This window comes from Hylobates moloch, unplaced genomic scaffold, assembly GCF_009828535.3.
Source record: "Hylobates moloch isolate HMO894 unplaced genomic scaffold, HMol_V3 SCAFFOLD_9, whole genome shotgun sequence".
In the NCBI taxonomy this organism is placed as follows: Eukaryota; Metazoa; Chordata; class Mammalia; order Primates; family Hylobatidae; genus Hylobates; species Hylobates moloch.
Genome location: NW_026652284.1, coordinates 79,373,825 through 79,390,576, shown reverse-complemented (window position 1 = coordinate 79,390,576; position 16,752 = coordinate 79,373,825). Strand labels below are relative to the sequence as shown.

Sequence of the window (16,752 nt, the reverse complement as noted above, 5' to 3'; positions counted from 1 at the left end):
TAGCCCTGGTACTAAATAAACAGAAGATACTATTTTCACTGTCTTTATCACCACTATCATCACGAGCTTTCATATGGTATATTTGCTTCTGAAGAGTACATTGGCAAGTTAGAAGCAGTCATTTTATAAATGACTCACCGAAGTTTGCACTATAAATTAGCAGCGGAGAGAAGATTCGAACTAAGATCTTCCAACTCCTGATCCAGAATTCTAATTCACTATAAATAATTTCCCAAAGTAAAATTGGCATTGCTTCTACACTAAAAATTAAATTTCTGGGTGGGCACGGTGGCTCATGCCTGTAATCCCAGCACTTTGGGAGGCCAAGGTGGGCAGATCACGAGGTCAAGAGATCAAGACCATCCTGGCCAACATGGTGAAACCCCATCTCTACCAAAAATATAAAAATTAGCCAGGTATGCTGGCAGGCGCCTAGAGTCCCAGCTACTTGGGAGGCTGAGGCAGGAGAATCGCTTGAACCCGGGAGGCAGAAGTTGCAGAGAGCCAAGATTGTGTCACTGCACTTCAGCCTGAGTTGACAGAGCAAGACTCTGTCTCAAAAAAATTAATTAATTAATTAAAATAAAATTTCTTCACCAAAAATGTCAACTCATTAATACAATCCTACATTGTCCAGTTCTATTTGTTTTCTATTTTCCATAGCTGCTTCTTCCAGCTTTTTAATCAAATATTTCTTTCCACAGAAGATGCAAAGGAGGCATTAACGATATATAAGAAATGATGCTTGGGCCTTACCTACACTCTTATTTATGCTCATAACAAAGCTGTAAAATCAGGACTACTCTCCTTTTGTTAAATGTGAAGACTAAAGCTTAGAAGACACATAATAAAAAAACTCTATTCCAGTTCTGCTACTTCCTAGTTGTATGCCTTAATCAGGCAAGTTAAATACTCTTGAGACTCAATTTCACTTTGCTTTAACCCTTTAACTGGGATTTATGATGAATAAATGAACATATGACTAAATATTAAAAAGAGATAAAAAGAGGCTTCAGGATAACCAAGAAATTCCAGGCCTGCCATGGTGACTCACACCTGTAATCCCAACACTTTGGGAAGCCAAGGCGGGTGGATCGCTTGAGCCGAGGAGTTTGAGACCAGCCTGGGCAACAGGGCAAAACTCCATCTCTACAAAAAAATACAAAAATTAGCCAGGCATGGTAGTGCATGCCTGTGGTCCCAGCTACTTGGGAGGCTAAGATGGGAGGATCACCTGAGCCCAGGAAGTCGAGGCTGCAGTGAGCCAAGATAGCACCACTGCACTCCAGACTGGGCAACAGAATGAGACCCTTTCTCAAAAAGGAAAGGGGGAAGAGAGAAGGGGGCAGGGGAGAAGCGGGGAAAGGGAAGGGAGAATGAAAGGAAGAGGGGAGGGGGGACGGTGGGGAGAGGGGAGGAAAAGAAGAAAGAAATCCCAAATGTGCTTTGGAACACACAAGCCTAAAACATAAATCAATCAGATATATTGCCTTGCCTTCACCAAGCTTTGTAAATGCAACATGATGCCTTTCACCTTTCAAAAACAAACAATTCAAACTAAATATCATTTAACTTTTATTGCTACAACCCATGGCACTATCAAATATAGTCATGCACTGCATAACAATACCTAAGTCAAAAACAGACCATATATCTATGATGGTTGTCTCATAAGATTATAATACTATATTTTTACTATACCTTTTCTGTTTTTAGATACACAAATACCACTGTGTTACAACTACCTACAATACTCAGCACAGTAACATGCTGTACAGGTTTGCAGCCTAGGAGCAATAACAGCCTATACCATATACCTGAGGTGTGTACTGGCTATACCATCTAGGTTTGTGTGTACACTCTATGATGTTTGCATAACAACAAAATCGCCTAGGATGCATTTCTCAGAATATGTCCCTGTTGTTAAGCAATACATGACTGTATTCTACATCACATTTGAAACAAGCATGTGGCAAGTAAGAAAGAATGAAAATTAAAAGTATTAAAAAACAAGTATAGGCCAGGCATGGTGGCTCATTCCTGTAATCTCAGCACTTTGGGGGGCAAAGGCAGGCAAATCGCTAGAGCTCAGGAGTTCAAGACCAACCTAGGCAACGTGGCAAAACCTTGTCTCTACAAAAAAACACAAAAATTTGGCCAGGTGCGGTGGCTCACACCTGTAATCCCAGCACTTTGGAAGGCCGAGGTGGGAGATCACAAGGTCAAAAGATGGAGACCATCCTGGCTAACATAGTGAGACCCCATCTCTACTAAAAATACAAAAAATTAGCCGGGCATGGTGGCAGGCGCCTGTAGTCCCAGCTACTCGGGAGGCTGAGGCAGGAGAATGGCGTGAACCCGGGGAGGCAGAACTTGCAGTGAGCCGAGATTGCACCACTGCACTCCAGCCTGGGCAACAGAGCAAGACTCCATCTCAAAAAAAAAATAGCCGAGCGTAGCAGCATGTGCCTGTAGTTCCAGCTACTCAAGAGTCTGAGGTGAGAGGATTGGTTGAGCCCGGGAGGCAGAGGTTGCAGTGAGCTGAGATCACACCACTGCACTCTAGCTTGGGCAACAGAGCCAGACCCTGTCTTAAAAACAAACAAACAAACAAACAAAAACCACAAGTATAGATTTCTGAATTTGGAGTGTCTACTAACCTCCTGTAATTATATGCAACATTTTGTATATGTGCATTTTTTTCCCACACTGGAGGTATGAAGATTTCATAACATTTACCAGCAAGTCAGTTGGCCCAAAGAAGGGTTGAGTTAAGGTAATTGTTTCAATTATGGAAAAATATACAGTATTCTTGATATTTACTCACCAGAAATATCCATGAATGCACGATCCCATAATTCACCTACTGTATAACATTCTGCAGAAGTGATGTTGACGGAAAGAACGATATCATCTTCAACATATTTTAGTATGAGATTATTTATCACAATGTTTACATTATTTACAACTCGTCTAATCAGACTCTGCACATAACCTATAAAATAGAAAGAATTTAATTAGCCACAAATCTCTCAGTAAATAATTATTTCTTAAAATGTTATTGAACTTAATGTATGAGAAAGGTGGGTATTATTTAGCATATTTCCCAAAGAGAAACTAAAGTTCAGATAGGTTAAACGGCTTGCCAAAGTGACACAGGTAATAAGTAGCAGATCGACCCCAACAAATGTCATTATCAAGAAGTTCTCTAGTGAAGTATTCACATACTAAGAGAAACCACAAAGACCATATATATTTTTGATAACATAATACTAGATCCCATACAATGATTATCCTATTCTACAAGTACTTTGTTTGATTTTTGCTTATTGTATTATATAAACATTTTCCAAAATGAAGCAGTATTACTATATGCTGATTATACAGTACATTAGAAGATGGTCTTCTTTAAGCTTAAGCTTCTTTTTAAACCAGCTACCTTCATCTCTTCCTAGTTTAGCCATAAAAATATTTAAAAGTCATGCCTGGGATAGAAGAAACATGACCATCATAACGGATTCAACTCTATTCACTTACTAATATCTAATGTTAAAATAGAGTAGAGGGGAAAATATGAATGAAGAAGAAAATGTAGACAGGAAGAGTTAAATAAGTATTTTTTTAAATACTACCATGAAGAAGACAGAAAAATGAAAAAACAAAAGTATGGAAGGAAGGAGAATGTATAAAAGTAGAATAAGAACACAGCGAAACAAGAAAAAGAAACAGAAATACAGGTTAACTCAAAACACTACAAGTAATTAATGAACATTCTATTTCTCCATGGCTTGCTTAGAATCTCCAAAATTTTTCTTTTAATTTCATGCTACTGAGGAATACTCCATAATCTCACTTATGTTTCTCAAGTAAGTGTGTACATGGATACATTATTGAGAAATTTAGTTAAAAATATAAACATTTTAAAAGCCAGGAGAAAAAAATTAATCTTTTTCACTGTAAAAAGCTAACTAAAAGGTAATGCATTTCCACTATTAAAGAAAACTATTTAAAAGGTAATTAAAATTTTAGCTATTTCATGAAATAACCATATGGTTGTATTCTTTAACCCAGAATTTTACTGGACAAAACAGAATCAACTTCTGTCAGCATCTGACATTGTTAACACCTACACTAAAGCCTGCTGGGAGAAAGCTTACTTAAATCTATTCAACCATAACATGTTTGCAAAACCCAACTCCTTCTTCATTCCCAATGATGCAAATAGGAAAGAAATGTAATACAACTTAGATGCGAGGTTTTCTCCTATATAGAAACTATTAGCAGCTTTTAGAGTGCCAATTATCACATGCTATAAAATTAACATTCAAAATATTAATAGATTTAAAGTAACAATTACTCTTTCATGAGTAGATGCTAAAATAATTCTTAACAAATGAGACCTCCAAAAGAAATTTTAAGTATCAACAATTTAACCTTAGAATGTACATAACCCCGTATTATTACTACTCAATGCAGATTTTAAAAATAAAAATAGGGCCAAGTGCAGTGGCTCACGCCTGTAATCCCAGCACTTTGGGAGGCCGAGGCAGGTGAATCACGAGGTCAAAAGATGGAGACCATCCTGGCTGACACGGTGAAACCCCGACTCTACTAAAAATACAAAAAAATTAGCCAGGCGTGGTGGCAGGCACCTGTAGTCCCAGCTACTCAGGAGGCTGAGGGAGGAGGATAGCGTGAACCCAGGAGGCGGAGCTTGCAGTGAGCCGAGATCGTGCCACTGCACTCCAGCCTGGGCGACAGAGCAAGACTCCGTCTCAAAAATAAATAAATAAAAATAAAAATGTTTCCAGGAAGTCAAGTGAGCATGACTAATATTGGTTTCCCTATTTCTTAAAAACCTGTCATGAATAGGGAACTCTTTTTTTTTTTTTTTTTGAGACGAGTCTCTCTCTATTGCTCAGACTGGAATGCAATGGCATGATCTCAGCTCACGACAACCTCCGCCTCCTGGGTTCAAGTGATTCTCCTGCCTCAGCCTCTTGAGTAGTTAGGATTACAGGCACGTGCCACCACGTCAGGCTAATTTTTGTATTTTTTTAGTAGAGATGGGGTTTCACCATGTTAGCCAGGCTGGTTTCGAACTCCTGACCTCGTGATCCACCCTCCTCAGCTTCCCAAAGTACTGGGATTACAGGCATGAGCCACCATGCCTGGCCAATACAGTACTCTTAAAAACCATGTAAGCATTCATGAGTTTTTATTATCTTTAAAACATTATCAAAAATAGCACAGAATTATAATGCAAAGTAATAGAAACAAAACACAATATGTATTTTAACTGATAGAACACTACTGATGGATTGTTCATCTTTTTGAAAATATTTTCTGGCTGGGCATGGTGGCTCACACCTACAATCCCAGCACTTTGGGAGGCCGAAGCAGGCAGATCATTTGAGCTCAGGGGTTCGAGATCAGCCTAGGCAACATGGTAAAACCCCGTCTCTACAAAAATACAAAAATTAACTGTGTGTCGTGGCATCTGCCTTTAGTCCCAGCTACTCAGGAGGCTAAGGCAAGAGAATCGCTTGAGCACCAGAGGCGGAGGTTGCAGTGAGCCAAAGTTGCACCATCACACTCCAGCCTGGGTGACAGGAGTTAAACCCTGTCTCAAAATATATATATATTTTTTTTTTCTTTCCATTTTGTATTATAAAACTGACATACAAATTGAGATGAATAAGCCAATTCACCAAAGTAAAAGAATCAAATATCAAAAGAACTACTTCTGTAGAAGACTATCGCTGTTTCCTTATTAAAAATGCAATGTCAAAATAAGTAACAGAAACTTATCAGTGGAATAAATGACACACCATCTCTATAATCCCTCACAGTAACTTGGTTCTAAGCAAGGTACAAGATAGTGTCAAGTAGATCTAATAGCTCTCAACACTCCATACTTAGAGACTCCCTGGGAGTATATTTGTTCATCATCCGGGTGTACTCCACAAGCATCTGAAAACAGAAGGTCACACTAAGGATGAGAACCTACAAGAAGTAATATTAGATGGCTCTAAAACAGCCTGCTACTAGTCAACCTCTCTCCAGAAATTCTTATTATCTACCTCTCCCCATACCTCCCATATAGATGTATGTTTCTTCCAAACATACATCTATATCCACAGGCCCAGATGAAAACACTAATTTTCACTAACTTTACTCGTGTTCTTCCTCCTTTTTAGAATACTTTTTGTCCATTCACACTTCTTGTTCAGTTGCAGTATAATTTTCCTCTGCTTTGTATTGTCTTCTCCAGTGTCCTCCATCCTACACCTCAACATTAAAGAGAAATGTCTCTACCACTTTTCTTGGGCTTATGTTACTATTAGTCATTTTTTTATGTATATGTATGCTTATCTTCTCTGATAAACTGTGAAGTCCTAGAGAAAAAAGATTATATCTTATTTATTTCTCTGATAGTCTTAAATGGCATGTATCAAAAAATTTTGGTTACAAAGAGACACCATCTGCAATTGATTCATCTTGATGTGGTCACTGGGAAGCCAAGTTGCTCATAATCAGAAATTCCATGGTTGATGACTTGGTTACAGTACATAAAAACATCATAGTCAAGTTTTTGGTGTAAAATTTATTTGAGCATTATGTAGCATCAGATAGGAAATTTATGCTCAAATGGTTAAAGGGAAAATAAGTTCTTTAGAATGTTCTTGTCTTTTATGAAATGCTGAAATTGTTTCAAAATAAAAACTTTGTTAAAAGGGCAAGAATAAAAAATATTTATTGTCAATGTTATAGACAGGCCCAATAAAATATGAATTAAAAACATTTATCAGATTTAATAGCTAGGTAATAATTTTGGACAATTACTGTAGGAGCTAAAAAAACCGATGTGAGTTGCTGATACTATATTATTTAAGATGGTCACAGAAGTTCTAGACAATGAAATAAAGGGAAAAAAGAGAAATTAGTGTATAAGTATTGCAAAGGAGGGAAAAAGTCATTTCACAAAGACGACGGTACTTTTTATATAGAAACTCCAAAAGAAGCGACTAAAAAGTACTGAATACTGGTCAGCTAACAAAATATAAAAATTAGCTTTCCTCACAAAAAAGTGATAAAAAGAAAATGGTAAAAATGGAAATCTCAATTAGCAATAAAATGTATGATAGCATTTTCCACCTATAAAAGTTTTAAGAGATGTTTTTTAATAATAAAAAACAGCATTAGATTAAAAATGTGATTGGAATAAAGTATTGTTACAAACTTTTCACAGAGTAATTTAGCTATTTTATGCCAAAAACCTTAAAAGTGCTCACAAATTTTGACTCTATAAATTGGAAAGGATTTTTCCTAAAGAAATAAGCAGGGGTGTATGCAAAGACTTACCTACATATGTTTGCTAAAGCATTTTACAAAACTAAAAATAACAAATAACCTAAATATCAAACCAAAAAAAAGGACTGGTTAAATAAACTGTAGAAGAGTTATACAGCAGGATTGTATGCCATTGATTGAAATAACAATGTAAAAAATGTGAATGGCCTGGAAACATGTTTTTGGCATAACATTAAATGAAAAATTTAGGTTATAAAAAATTGTTTGTGTGTGCATATGTGTGAGTGTGGGTGTGTAAAGGAAGAAAAGACTCCAAAGGTTGTACACCACAATGTTAACCAGTTTCAGTTCTGGGTAAGAGAAACTAAGCACTCCACCCTGTCTTTCCCAGTGACTGCAGCCATAAAACCTGCAGAGAATGTATGGAGCAGCTACTTCAGGGCTCTTAAAAAGTAAATAGTAGGCATGAGATGGGAAACAAGAACAAAAAACAGAGTGAACAAAGAAAAACAACAAATGAAATGGCAGAAGCAAATACAACCACATCAATAATTATATTCTAATTTAATCACATTGTGGTCAGAGAGAAAGACACATGATAGTGATGCTTTGAAATTTCTCAAGACTTCCTTTTCAACCAAGTCTTTGTTAATATCTGTAGATACTCAATGTGTGCATCAAAAGAAATGTATACTGTCTTATGTGCCTAGTGCAGAGTTTACATGTATCTACTAAAACAAAATTTTGATATCCAGTGAACTAATCTGGAGATTTTTTTTTTCCTGCTTGATTTAAGACATTTCAAAGTCACATTGTTAGGTACATACAAAGTCAATGTGTATCTTCTGGAGAACTATATCTTTTATTATAATTTAGTATCTTTATTACCTATCTCCATTAATGTTTTTTGTCTTTAGTTTTCTTTTTTTTGTCTCATTTTTATACCAAAGATACAGATTTATTTTTGGCTACTATTTGTCTCTTACATTATCTCCCATACTTTCATTTTTGATCTGTTTTGCCTCTGTTTCATGTGTGTGTTCAGAAGCCACACACACCTGGACATGACAACTCCCTCCTTTTAGTGCCCAAATGATATTACTTGTGATTCATTAGAGCTCATCTTCCTGTGATTGATAGTTTAAAAGGCTCCTATCGTAAACAGTTAATTCTTTGAGGGCAAAAATAGCCTTCAATGAGCTGCTCTAGCATATTATTCAAACAGTGATACACATTTAGGGAAATAAACAGCCTGTCTCCACTAAAGAATAATTTGAAATTCGGTCAAATTAAAATGAAATAAAGGTTCTCTAATGATCACGTTTTCTGTAATAAAATATAAACATCAGCTATCTTGAAGGTTATTAACAAAATAATAGTTTGAAGCATAATCCATTTAAGAATAGATTGATACGTTAATAAGAAAGAACACCTGTATGGCGGAGAAGCTAGCTATCCATCAATAATTTGTGCTCCCACTTCAGGAATGTGGAATTGCTACTGAGATTTAACTTCTAAGTCATAAGTAATATCCCTGCAAACAGTTTTCCTCAATGAAATTTGATCAGAGGAATACACATCACTTCCAGTCTGGGGATATTAAGAAGCAGACAGGTCTTCTCCAGACTCTCCTCTTGAAAAGGCTGAAAGCAGCAGAATCCAAAGTCTGGCCTAAAAGATACCAGAGTCTCAAGATAAAAGTAGCTTGGGCTTGGTACAGTGGTTTACACTTGTAATCCCAGGACCCAATTTGTTCTGAAGTCATGCAGCAAGTACATATGCACATATAGCCTAAAAGTTTTATGATACTAAAAATATATATTCTACAAAGGACTAAAACAATGATCAGTTTTTTTTTTTTTTTGAGACACAGTCTCACTCTGTCACCCAGGCTGGAATGCAGTGGCATGATCTTGGCTCACTGCAACCCCTGCCTCTCGGGTTCAAGTGATTCTCCTGCCTCAGTCTCCCGAGTAGCTGAGATTACAGGTGCACACCACCACACCCAGCTAATTTTTGTATTTTTAGTAGAGACATGGCTTCACCATGTTGGCCAGGCTGGTCTCGAACTCCTGACCTCAAGTGATCCACCTGCCTCAGCCTCCCAAAGTGCTGGGATTACAGGCATGAGCCACCATGCCTGGCCAAAAATTGAAATTTGGTTTTATCGATCCCATTAGAAGTTACCTGGTGGTAAGTCAGGATCTGTAGGAGCAGCCTGCTGAATTCTCCGCTGTTTGACTGATGATTTTGTGTTCTCAGTAGTACTACGGTTGGTAGAATTAGAACCACAGCTTTCATGGTCATCCTATTTTTATTTTAAAGAAAGAAAAAGAAAACCATCAATCATATTCAAGAATTAAGAAAAAAAAAATTTTAATATACGCAGTTTATGGTAGCTACAGGAGATAAGATCAATATAATTTTATTTTTTAGCTCTAAAAACTACATAACCAATTTTCATAATTTGCATTCTCAAACAGCATTTAAAAAATATTAATAACAAGTAGTTTAAAACTATAAATTCTTCTTTCTTTAGCTGATATCAAAACAAACTACTTGACATTCTCCAAAGAATTCTTATGTATGGCTCTAGCAAAAGAAAAAATCACTTAATGAAAGCTTTTAAACAACATCCATCTCTATGTAAGTGCAAAATAAATAAAAAGGTTCTTAATTTTTCTCCTATTTGTTGTTTATATGTTAAAACACTATTTTCAATCCAAGCTATCTTGGTCATCTTTAATGATTAATCTTAATAATCCTTATAATCCTCTCCTAAACAATGTATACTAAATTATCATTCATGTTAGGTATAAGTTTTAACTGGGTTTCAATATGAGTAACAGAAACAAATAAATTATACATATTTTTGAAATTTATCCCTGTATTCATAACTGCAAATGAGTACTTTTTTCCTGTCCTGATTCAACATTTATGTAATACTCTTACATGCCAAATTGCTGGATTTACAAGGATAAATTAGATATATTTATCTTTGTATCCTGTCCTTAGGGACTTCAGAATCTATCAAACACGTATATAACTAATTCTACAAGAGCAATACTTCCTGTTTGTTTGTTTTTAAGTAATAAGGAGCATAAAAAGAGTCATTCTGTTTGGAAGAACTAGAAAGATCAGGCCATTCAAAATCAAATGTAGAAATGTTTAAAAAGGTTTAGACTGGGGCTAAATGAGGGATGGTGGGAGGAACCATAAGCAAAAGCAAAACAGTATCAACATATGTAGCACGTACAAAGAATGATGATTAGTCAAATAAGGCCAGAGTATACAGTGTCTAAGACAGATGAAGTTAAAGGCACAGACCTTTCAATAAAAATGGGGTACTGTTAACAACCATAAAGATATTCTCAGTCCTCATTCTAGTTGACCTGTTTCAGGATTTGGTAATTAGGAGGAGGCTGCCACTAACCTATTAGAAAGGAGATTTAGCAGTTCCCGCAGAGAGAGAGAAGTGGGAGCAGTAAATGAGTAGCTCATGAGTGAATGAGAAATTACCATGGAGTCAAAAAAAATAAATTGCTCTTTCACGAAGATAGGCATTACAAAGAGAAAACAGGTAAGAGTAGTAACATGAGGGAAAATCATCTGGCAACTAACTTCTTATTCCTTTTTTAAGGATAAAAGAATACGTTTTTGCTTGACGTAAAGATGCACATGTGGAGTGAGAGATCACAGATACCAACACAAAGAGTAGCTGAGAGTGCACTGTGCACCATGAATTCATTAATCAATAATAACACTATTTTATAATATTTACAAGAATGGTATTAAATTAGTTTTTCTACTTTATATATTTGAAGGGAAAATTTCAAGAGCATATAAAAGAATAATCATCACTAGTTTACCAAACTAACAGGGTACTAGAGGCAAATAAGAATGATAAGACCTCTTTAAGAAAATTTTTATTCACTATCACACTAAGAGAAATATACAATAAAAGGTGTTTTACAAAATAGCATGGCTTCAGATGGTAGTGATACATTAGAAAAAAATTTGTTTGAAACTTCATACAAGCAAAAAGACTTGCAACCATAAACAAACACTGAAAATTTTCTCATGAACTTATGTTCATTTTAAGTTAATGAAAAACAAACATCACAGGTTTCATTCCACAAAATAACTTCACTATTCAATCTTCATAAAGACATCTTCTGTTATTTGGGGGATGTTACAGTCTTAAATACTAAAAGACTACTACTGTGAATAAAGCCTTACTGTAATTACTTTTAGTTCAACTTAAATCCTTAAAAATGTCCATAGTCATACACTTCTGCACATTAACATTAAAAGCACATTATTAATTTTTGAAACATATGGTTGTCTCAAAAGCCCAGAAGTAAAACATGTTCATTAAAGAGATGTGAAAAAGTTCCAAGTGAACTGCCAAAACTAGCATAATTATGAAAATATTTAACACTGAAACCATCTGAAATCACATACTGTATATAGATTATGGTGATGTCATAATAAACATTCCAGCCAAAATGCACTAAAACTACTGCAGTCCAATAAATCTGGCATATGTGAGATGACAAACATTTTAAAGCAAAAGAAAGAACAAGTTATTTTTACTCTATTTTTAAAAAATTATTAGCAGCAAAATGGGATTAAATGAAAACGGTGAGTTTTCAAATTTTTGTTAAAAAAAGTAAATAAAGCTTCCCTGCAAACTACATGTATTTATTATTCAAAAGAAAAACAAACTAAATAACTTTATTTGCCTAAACAAAATTTATTTTAAAAACTTGAAATTTTGGTGTGCTTAAAAAATGAGCATTAATCATGGTACTCATAGGAATATATACTATAAACCAAACATTACCAAACATGTAAACACTTCTTTCTTAATTATGGTTAGGAAACTTTGACAATGTATATACTATAATTAGAAATTAATCATTTCAATGATTTGAACTTGTTCTCATTTCAATTACATTTTAGTTGTATCAAATAAAAGTGAGTTTCCATTCAAATTGTGCCCCAATCAAATTAAATAAATAAAAATAAAGCAAAATAAGAATAATTATAATATTTACTATTAAGACTGAAATTACTTCCATTAGTTTTGAATTCATCATCTTCTTTTAACCAGTAGGCATCACTGTGGACTATTACACAGTTTGCATTCATTGAAAGCCCTTAATTACTAATAAAAGAAACTCTGTTCTCAAAAATACCAGCTAAAATATTTTAAGATAATTTTTAACGCCAAACACATTACAGTTATATCTTATTTAGGCTACAATTTTCCAAAATGTCTGGTAAGTATATTTCATGGCCAAAGAATGTTTTCTCTTGGGGATCACATAGCTATTTCTGAAAATACTGCCATTTGCTCCTCATGAAACAAGCAAGAATGTCATTTCCTTACAAAAGTTCCTAACAGAGGAAAAATGTGTGGCAAACACTGCATGTAAACAGATCCATTACTTTCATACTGACAGATCATGAGTTCATGTTGCACACTTTTCTCCCTGTCCCTCATAGGGCTAGTCAACTAAAACTAGAAAACCATCAACTCCCAGATTCACAATAGTGTCAATAAAATTTAGAATAAAACTGAAAACAAGTGACTAAAGCATTCAAATCCTTGTCTAAAATTACAGAGCAAGAGGTTAAGATGCCGGAAAGAGCTGAAGAAGGAGAAAGTGAACAGTGAAACTAAGAGGTGATGTAATTTATGCTCTTCAACCCTGTGGCACCAAACTTCGCAAGCAGAAAAGAACTAAGACTAAGACTCACCTGTCAGCTCTGGTCACCAAAGGGGCTTGAAATGAACAGCTACAAGGCTCTTAGGAACATTCACCTCTATCCTCTCCAGTAGCTAGTACAATGACAACTGCCAGATGGAATAAAGAATCTCTGAGAGTAACACTGTACACTTCAAAGTCAGAAAGCTAAATAAAGTCATTTACTCAGAAGTACACTTGGAGAGCACAAGAGAGAGCCAGGGAAAACACATTCACTAACTTTCATGGTAAAAATAGAAATGTGACTCAACTCTACCTTAATAGCAATATTTAAAACCTTAACTTTAGTCATAAATATATATATATATCTATATATATATCAAGCATGCTTAAATAAAGAGGAATGTATAGCACCAATCTCTTCACACATCAACTTTAGTCCACAAGGGAGGCTGTCTCCATCTTCTATCAAGGGTGGCAAAAAGGGGTTATGACAGGCTGGAAAAATGAAAAAGAAATGACCCTCCCTTATATTCTTTTCATCTGATCATCTCAAAGGAAGATATAACTAACCTTAATGACCAAAGCTGAACACTCATTGGGCCACATTTTAATCATAAAAGAGATCACCGTATTCACTGTGAACACTTCTATGTGTTTTTCTAATCTCTTCTCTTCTAATCTCTGAGACCCATGCTACTCAGTAAAAGGACCAGAGTCATTTTCCCAGATGACTCAACCATTAGCCATCTCTCCTCTGCCTTCTTTTCACCCACATAGCCCCCAACCCATGATATTGCCCCAGCCACAGAATGATCAAACTATTAAACTATGCCAGAACATATATCAGGGAAATAGCAAAACATGTTATGAAAAATTTGTTCTTTATTGCTACCTATGACATTCCTTTCCTTCATATTGGTGGGTGTGTATCAGATTGCCACCTCCCTCTCCCACTTTTTTTAAACCACAGAATTGAAATTGTGAGATCCACTCTAAGATTTAGAAGGTGAAATAGGCAGAAATTCAGGGAGGAAGAAAAAAAAAGTAAATACAGAACTACTCTGGTCTAAACCACATTCTACCATCAAATTTTTACCGGAATTCACTGTGGGGGGAACTGGGTTTTTGAACAGATTAATTTAACTGCACTTTGTTTTCTTGTATATAACTTCCCTCAGCAAAAGATGTCTGAGCAAAGAAAAGTATGTGTTAGGCACCTTCAGGAAAAAAAAAAAAAAAAGTAGTAAAATAGATGATACCTTTATCTAAGTATTTTACCTGTTTACTCAAATAACAAAACCTATGTATACATTAAAAAGTTAGTAACTTAAGAGTTAATCAGGCCAGGCATGGTGGCTCACACCTATAATCCCAGCACTTTGGGAGGCAGGTGGATTGCTTGAGGTCAGGAGTTCGAGACCAGTGTGGCCAACATGGTGTAACCCTGTCCCTTCTAAAACTTCAAAAAAATTAGCTGGGCGTGGTGCTGTGCACCTGTAATCCCAGCTACTCGGGGGGCTGAGGCAGGGGAATCGCTTGAACCAGGGAGGTAGAGGTTGCAGTGTGCCAAGATCATGCCACTGCACTCCTGCCTGGGTGACAGAGACTCCGTCTCAAAAAAAAAAAAAAAAAAAAAAAAAAGAGTTAATGATTATATATGTCACAAAGAAATAGCAGTTCCCTTTACTGAGCACATACACATACCAGGCAGTAAGTATTTCAAGGATAAGAAAAGTAGAGCTTCTCTTAAGAAAAGTGGAGAGTAGGCATAAACTAAAAATAAAATTCTTAGCCCCCCAAAACTATCTGAATGGACCCCTCTGCTCAAGCCATAGGCATTCCAAACTTAACCTAAAAAACTACTTCAGGCTATGATGGGAGTGGGAGGTCAGACGTGCCTCATTATACCCGCCTCTCCTTGAAGTGCAGGCACAACTGACCAGTATTAACATTAAAACGGAAATCTTAAGACTTTTTTGTAGCAATAAGATACCAAATTCCACCCTGACTCTAGTATTGCATCACATGACAGATCACAGGCTCTGAAAGAAATCAAAGTATAACCCTTATACATATTTTGAAATGGCCCTATAAAGCTGTCTCTTGTGGGGAAAACCTATATTCTGTAGAGAATCCCTTTCCCGGTCTTTTCTCTGATACAGGAGAGAATTAACTAAGAGTCTGGCACCTTTTTAAGTGTGATTAAGAAACATTTACAATCTATTCTTTCTGAAGCCTGCTACCTGGAAACTTCATCTGCATAAGAACTTTGTTCTCCACAATCCCTTATCTGAACTCAGACACTCCCTTCTATGGATTCCAGGTCTTTAGATAAATTCTTTCAACCAATTGCAAATCTTTGATTCCACCTATTACTTGGAAGCCCCTTCCTCCTCACGTTGTCCTGCTTTTCCAGATCAAACCAATGTACATTTGATATATATTGATTGATGTCTTATGTCTCCATAAAATGCACAAAACCAAGGTGTAGCCTGACCACCTTGGGCACACGTCATCAGGACCTCCTGAGGCTTGTCCTTAACCTTGGCAAAATAAACTTTTAAATTGAGACTTGTCTCAGATACTTTTTGGTTTACAAACAGAAAGAAGGAAGGCAGGGATGGAATGAAAAAGAGACAAACAGAAAAAACTTTGTATTTGTAACGCTTTCAATATGTCACATACTGCTAAAGACATTATGTTCATATCTCAATCCTCCTAATCGACTCTATGAATGCAAGAATATCCTCATTTTATAGATGAAGAAACAAAGGCATAAAGAGGTTAAGTGCTTCAAAATCACACAGCTATTAAATGCCCAATCCTAACCACTTTGCCCTACTGCCTCCCTATGAGAAAAAGGTAACTGAAAAGTCTAATACTATATTAACAACCTATCCTTTCCTAACCTATCCAACCTAACCTTTCCTTATCCTGAGAAAAGAAAAATCAGAATGAGATTGAGTAGTCAGGAAAACATCACAGAGAACAAGAGATTTGAAAAGACTGTACCCACAGGAATGAAAAAGGAAAGGTTGAACAAGGCAAGGTAACATGTCTTACTGAAATGATAATGGATAGCCCAATTTAGGTTAAATAGAGAGCAGTGAAATATCAAGCTGTAAAAAGAAACTAGGGCAAATGGCAGAGGGCCTATTCGTCCAAGAAATTTAAACTTTATTCTGTATATTAAACAACCCAATTAAACTTATGAATGGGAGAATAAAAAGATGAAGTATTTCATTTAGGAATAAGACACTTCTGAATATTTAGCCAAAAGCAAAAGCAGAAACATTAGCAATAGATTATTACAAAAGTTTAGAAATTAAATAATGAGGGAAGTAGCACTGAGAAAAAATTTTTATGTGAGCACCTCAAATTGAGCACGTCTAAAACAAAACTCGTAACTCTGCAACTGATTAAGCTCCTTTTTCCCCTTCTCCCATTGTTTCCTCCAAAATCCTGTCCTTTATTCCCTAATTCAGTTAATGACACTATTATCTTCTCAGTCTCCTACGAAAGAATATAATCTAACTTTTATGTCTGCTCTAACATTGCAATATGATGCTAATGAGCACCGCAAATTTCAGAACAGAAAAACAGATGCCTGACCATGAGTCATATAGGACGACACTACTCTCTAAGCTCTACACTACCGAGGAAATTACCAATTGATTTTTTTTTAAATCTGATATTTAAGGTAAAATGGTAAATTCAACCT

The 16,752-nt window shown here is 35.8% G+C and overlaps 1 protein-coding gene across 1 annotated transcript in view; it reads right to left on the bottom strand.

Moving 5' to 3' along the window:
* VPS13B (vacuolar protein sorting 13 homolog B) overlaps positions 1-16,752 on the bottom strand; it is a 915,321-nt gene that overhangs the window by 835,023 nt on the left and 63,546 nt on the right. Inside the window, exons 4-5 of the mRNA XM_032760928.2 lie at positions 9,502-9,622; positions 2,828-2,995 (exon numbers count right to left, since the gene is read on the bottom strand). Coding sequence (XP_032616819.1) covers positions 2,828-2,995; positions 9,502-9,622 — 289 coding nt within the window. The remainder of the gene's footprint in view (positions 1-2,827; positions 2,996-9,501; positions 9,623-16,752) is intronic.